Source organism: Triticum dicoccoides, chromosome 2B (assembly GCF_002162155.2).
Source record: "Triticum dicoccoides isolate Atlit2015 ecotype Zavitan chromosome 2B, WEW_v2.0, whole genome shotgun sequence".
NCBI lineage: Eukaryota > Viridiplantae > Streptophyta > Magnoliopsida > Poales > Poaceae > Triticum > Triticum dicoccoides.
The window spans coordinates 817,407,856-817,414,211 of record NC_041383.1 but is presented as its reverse complement, the minus strand read 5'-3'; the positions used below and the strand labels follow the sequence as shown (position 1 = coordinate 817,414,211).

At 42.6% G+C, this 6,356-nt stretch overlaps 1 protein-coding gene across 1 annotated transcript; it reads right to left on the bottom strand.

Moving 5' to 3' along the window:
• Positions 1 to 639: 639 nt before the first annotated feature.
• Positions 640 to 2,435, bottom strand: LOC119361557. The gene is made up of 3 exons (XM_037626710.1): positions 1,874 to 2,435; positions 1,446 to 1,681; positions 640 to 1,314 (listed from the first exon to the last, which is right to left on the bottom strand). The coding sequence occupies exons 1-3, from the start codon at positions 2,433 to 2,435 to the stop codon at positions 640 to 642; spliced, it is 1,473 nt and encodes a 490-aa protein (XP_037482607.1).
• Positions 2,436 to 6,356: the final 3,921 nt, after the last annotated feature.

Here is a 6,356-nt window from a genome sequence, read left to right as displayed (position 1 = left end):
CAGCAGGTGAGGTGGCGGCGTCCACCGGAACGAGCTGGTCCCCTGCAACAGCGGCAGCAGTTACAAGCGATCTCTCCATTACTCCTTGAGCACGATGAGCTCGTACCGCAGCCACAGCATGCTGCTCGAAGGCGGCCAGGCTCATTCCCCCTGAAACCCTCTGATTAAATACTGTTTCAGAAGAGGAATTGTTCTGCTGAACGACAAAACTTCAGTCCGATTTGCGTGTTCGGCGAGGCAAGGTTGGACCGTTGGAGAAGAGGCGAAAGTTGATTCGTTACGTTTAGATGGTCTGTTGCAGAAGGTTCATACAAAGATACATTATTTATATATATGGAAGTGTTGTGTTATGCATGCGATAATGTGGTTTTGTTTTGCTGTGTGTGAGCAGGGTGGGTGTGTTACAAAATACTTCACGTCATAACTTAGAAGCTGTGGTAAAAATCAAAAGAGAATATATACTTCACACAACATAAATTGAAAATTTATAGTCGATTGATACACAAATAGTTGGGCCATTTACATAGCAGACCGATACGCAAATACTTAATTGAACAAGCAAAAAACCACTCGCAAAACATAAATAGATAGATGTAACTGGGCAAAGGATATCGTATTCCCCATCAAACATATACTGTACTAACATAGGTCGGTCCTAACAATGGCTGACCAAGCAACAGTAATCTCCACCTTAGAGCCACCAAGATCGCAAGTGTGCTGACTTATGTTGCAAGTCTTGGGCCTGATCTTGACATGAGCTTGTGCAGCAATACCACCAGACTTTGAGTAGGCTTGAAAGAGAACTTTCAGGCTGTCTTTGAATTGCCGGGAGTTCTCTTTCCGTAGTTCGACAGAAACAAACCGTCTTGACAGATCGAGGAAACCATATTTGCCAACTGGCAATTTTCCACACACACAGTCGCGAGAATCTAGCAGCACAACTTGGAAGCATGAAGAATCATCAACAACTTGTGCAATGCCTTTAGGATCCACGCACACAACTTCGTGAGTTGGTGAGGAGCAAGCAATCCGGCCTCCGTATTCAAAAGGCCACGGACCTCCACGGACGACGCGGACACTCACGAAAGTGGCTTGGACCGAACCAGAAAGTTTCTCCACTCTTAACTCCGCTGTGCAAAGGCAGTTTTCAAAGGTGAGAGTATCGCTAGTACTACCTATGTAATGTTTTCTACGGTTCATCAGTGATCTGTCTTCATACTCTGTCGCGCCCTTAAGTTTCAGCTGGACCTCAAAGTCAACGGGGCTCAGAGCCATAATCGCCCGAGACGGGCCGGACAAGCGCAAAAAGGGATCCTGCAAAGCAACAACAACATCATCATTATCCATCCTTAATCGCAAACGCTAAACTGATCGACCGATCAACAAAGACACACGCAACAACGAGGAAACAAAGAGGTTGAAAACACAGTAGAGTGGGCACATACATCTGAGGTGAGCTTCTGGCAGTCGTGCCTTGACCGATCAAAGATGATGTTGCGCTTGCGGTCTGAGTTGTCTCGTGCGGCGACGACGCCATACACTTGGAGCGGCCAACGCAGGTCGCACCTGATCTCGGTGATCTTGAAAGAGTAGACCTGCACGCTGACCCCTTCCGTCTCAGCATTGTAGGGTAGGGGCAGTCCGGGCGTGCAGTGCGTGAAGTGCATGGGGCTCAACGTGGCTGCATTCACAATTATCCAAGTCAATCCAATTAAACCGGTGAGCGTCTGCATTTGTACTGTGTTTCTCAAAAAAAAATCCAATAAAAGTGTTGATTGCATAAACTATGCTGTGAAGTTGTTAGAGCAAAAAAGTCACTCTCATTCTCATTAGCTAAATGCATATTATGGTGTTTTAGCTAGCATTGACTTACTCTGCTGCGTGAAGGTGACGCGGCGGGATGAGAACTCGGTGCCTTGGCGGTAGCTGTCGAAGAACTTCTCTTCCTTGTCCATCTTCTTCCTCGCCTTCTCTTGCTCGTCCAGACCCTCGTACGTGTCCCGCCTGGCCAGCTCCTCCTCGTACCTCTCCTTGAAAGGCAGCAGCTTCCGCCTCAGCCTGGAGGTGCGGCCGCCCAGATCCTCGAACTGCTCCAAGATGGCGTGGATTGTCCCCTCGCCGGTGCCGTCTTCCGTTGTCTCCCTTAGCGGGGCTGCTGGCTCGATGTCCAGACTCAGGTAATCCAACGTCGCTCGCAATTCCTGACAGAGCTTCCTGATCTGCCGCTTGGAGATCATGGAGCTCGATTCGCCTCCCTCCATCTCGCCCTGCACCTCCTTCTCCTTATCCTCGTGTGTCGACAGGGTCCCTTGCATCTCCTTGTTCTCGATCTGTTGCTTCTCCTCCCGAGTAGCCGTCTTGTCCATTTTCTGTTTGGAGATGGAGCTCGATTTCGCTCCCACCATCTCGCCCTCCTCCTCGTGAGTACTCGTCATCGGCCCGGCGATTTTTCTTCTTCCAAGATTTAATTTGTATTGTGTCTAGCAATCGATGCCTGCCTGCGTATATAGACACCGGTGATGAGGCACATAACTACCAACTCGGATATGGAATCGCCTATCCGTTTCCAACTACGATTACAAGTTTTACAACTGACGCAAATACTACTCTTGCCGGCTGCGATTCGTAATAGGTCTCTCCTACAGCGTGCCGCTACTCGGCCAGCCTAATTTTGTGTGTTTTTTTTATCAGCTTTTCACTGTTTGGCATCAATTTCTTTGAACTTTACCTTTTTTTTTACACATTGTACATTTTTATATGCGTCTACAGTGTTTTTATATACGTTTAATATTTTTCAAATACATGATTAATATTTTTCAAATATATTTTTTAATTTATTCAAATATGTGTTAAAGTTTTTTTAAATACACATTGGAACATGCTTTTAAACTATGCAAACATTATTTTGCACTGTGTATTTTCTTATACAGATTCACAAACATATTTTTGAACATGTGAACATTTTTAAAATGTAACGTAGATTTTTTTAATGGCACAAAACATTTTTATGAATTACACATTTTTTAACATGTATAAAGTTTTATAGAAATGTTATGTACATTCTTTTTTGAAACACGCAAACATTTTTTTATTGTGACATATTTTTTTTGAATGGCACAAACATTTTTTCACACAACATAGTCATTTTTAAAATGTGCGATAAACACTGCAGAAATATTCACTAAATATTTTTTTCCCGTGATATATGTATTTAGTATTTTCAAAATATATTTAAAAACCCATTTGCATGACGTCAGCATGGTGAAGCTGCATGGCTACTACCTGGCCCACTACCTACTCCCTGTAGTCGAGCCGAGCTACTGCCTAGCATAAAGAGAGACATAGTCGTGCCCCTATTATGCCTCTTTTCTCTTGACCCGCTCCAGGTACTTTTTTTCCTTTTATATAATCATGAATTTATATTTACACTATTCTACGCAAATTACGTATCAGTTTTAAGAAAATATGTGTTCCAAAAGAATTGTTTGGTTTCCTACATTTGAAAAGAAAATATTAACGCACCATAAGATATATACATTTGGAAAACAAATTATGGAATGTGACATAAAATAATGTAAAAAGGAAAAGTTTATTGTGTTAGCAATGTATGTTTTAAGAGGAGAATAACCAAAGCTGGACAAAACAATAAGAAAATAATTCGAAAAAAAGATTGCAAAAAAGTGTGTAAAATTATATTCAAAATAAAGGCTTAGTTATTGCCTTGGTGGGGCTTGGCCGTCAAACCGTTCATGGGACGAGTTTGTGCCTTGTATAGCTCGGACCGAAGACCGGGAAAGGTGAGGGATTCCTACTATTAAGTACTCAACGCCTTGGTTTACTTGCTTTTTCCAATTCAAATTGAGCCTTTGATAAAAAGACCCCCAACGAAGATACTCACTCGAATTGTGTTACTTAAGTGCTTATGGATTGCTAAAATATCATTCCTGTACAATTGGTAGATCAGCGGCTTAGACCTCCCGTAGTGGGTTATCACAACAAGCATCAGGCATGCCAAGAGGCAGTTTGACTGAGGTTTGGATGAGGTTATCTCCCACCAGGTAGGCCCATGACGATATAAAGCCCAATGAAAGCCCAGAAAGGCCCAAGCCCGTGAATGTAATGTCCTAGGTCGTATTTATTGTATGAGTCTTTTTAACATAAAAACTTTATTCATCAGATTTTTTTAGGGCTATAACCAAGCTTTATTGCTCAAAGTCTACATGAAATGGCATTACAAAGGGATCATGGGGTTGGATCATCCAAATGTGCCTGCCCTGATCAAGAGAATTGGAAAACTTGGCTAACCATCGGCATCGCTATTAGCAGCTCGGCCTTCAAAACTAAACTTACAACTAAACATTAAAGCCCTAATTGTAATCTCAGCAATGATGGTGCCATAAGCACCATTGGTTCCCTTTTGAATATCATTCACTATCTGCTTCGAGTCCGATGCTATTACGAAGCTTTGTAACATCAAATCATCCACCAATGAAAGGGCCTCACGACATGCGATAGCTTCCGTTGTTGCAGCATCATTAATTCCATAAATCACTAATGAAGAATTTCCCATGAAATTTCCATCGCCATCTCTGCAGACGGCTGCAGCAGCGCCCTTGTTCTGATTCCTTGCAATGCTAGCGTCTACATGGATCTTCATAAAACCTGGAGGTGGCGCCCTAGGCCGTGTGGATACTTCATTGGTGGTTGTTGTTGGTTTTGTGCTCTTGCCCGGCATGTATTCTAGCTCCCTTATGAAGCTACAGATAAGCTGATGCGTGGAAGCAGGGCTCTGGAAGATCTCCTCGTGAATAGCTTTTCTTCTAAACCACCATATTGCCCATAGTGTAACTGATAATTTCACAAAAGTTGTATGCGGCAGTGTATCAATCATAGAGAAAAGCCACTGTTTGGCACTGGGTTCTGTTGTCTCGCACAAATGTTCAGCAAACTCTCCATCTACCGGTGCCCAGATACAGCTGGTCATCGAGCACTCAAGCATCGAATGTCGCCATGAGTCCTCCGCGCCACAAAGTCCACATGTACTCGAGCTTGCCATATTTCTATTGGCCCTGACATCTTCCGTCGGTATAGAATTGCGTGCTAGCCTCCATAAAAACATACTGATTTTACCTGGAACTTGTGTTTTCCACAAAGTCTTCCATGAGTGCTCATCTCTATCACAGCTGGATGAGCCCGCCATCTCATCCACCCAGGATCCTCTCCTCATCTTGGTATGCACCATCATCCTATAGGCCGATCTGACTGAAAAAGAGCCACTTTTTTTAAAGTTCCATGCCCAACTGTCGGGTATATTAGAAGTACAGAGAGGAATTTGGATGATAGCAGTGATGTCAATCGGGAGACAAACTTCCTCGAGCCTGGCAACATTGTTTACATAAGAATAAAGATTAAAGCCCATAATAGTGTCCCAAATTGAAAACTTGCTAAGAATAAACTATGCCTTGCTAAGCCATCTCCTACAATATTGGCTTCTCTGCTACAATGAGTAAAGCTAATGCTTTCAAATTCCATGGCCATAAGAGAGCATTCTGCTACTACTGAAACATCAATTCCCACGTATGCATTAGTCTCCAAAGCAGTCGTACAGCCAGACTCCAAAATAAGTTCAGTGCATCCCAGATTCGCTGCAAGGATCAGACCACATCTAATAGCTGACAATTCCACAGACCTTGCACTAGACACATGTTGTATCTTCTATATCTAAATAGCTAGTCCCCACTAACTATTTTTTTTAACATGCAAGCATGCCACATCGTCACACAACATGTATGAGAAAAGGCTCACCCCCACTACCATATGCCTTTCAACATTCGAGCAAGCCACTTCATCATGACATGTATGAAAAAAAATTCTCATCTCAACGTGCAAACATACATGAGAATTTTTATTCTATTATGCTATATATATTTAATAAAAATATAACTATATATAGTAATCAAACATATTGTAGTTTTAGTTTTAAAATTTTATATTATTATTTCAAATATTCACGTTTCATATAATGAATCAAATTGAAATATGTTGCAAAATATTCCCGCAACAATGTGCGGGGTATCATCTAGTTGCACAAGTAGTTGCAGCCAAGAAATTGCCTCGGTCATCACTAGCAACAGCAGCACAAGTTCCTGAAAAATTATCTGCATGGAATGACGCATCGACATTAACTTTTACCGTTCCCTTCACTGGCTTCTTCCACTGATGACTGATCATACGTACCGGCTGATTTGGTGTGTAAGCTCGTACGAAATTGGTGGCTAAAACTCGGATAGATATTGTTGTTTTCCCCGGTGTCTGGGTTGACTCCTCATTAGAGCATCTACAACCGGGCGTCCCCA

Coding starts and splice junctions, on each gene's coding strand:
- LOC119361557 (XM_037626710.1), bottom strand. CDS start 2,435: ATGACGAGTACTCACGAGGAGGAGGGCGAGATGGTGGGAGCGAAATCG. Junction 1,682..1,873: donor CGTCACCTTCACGCAGCAGA/GTAAGTCAATGC, acceptor TTGTGAATGCAG/CCACGTTGAGCCCCATGCAC. Junction 1,315..1,445: donor GCCAGAAGCTCACCTCAGAT/GTATGTGCCCAC, acceptor GTTGCTTTGCAG/GATCCCTTTTTGCGCTTGTC.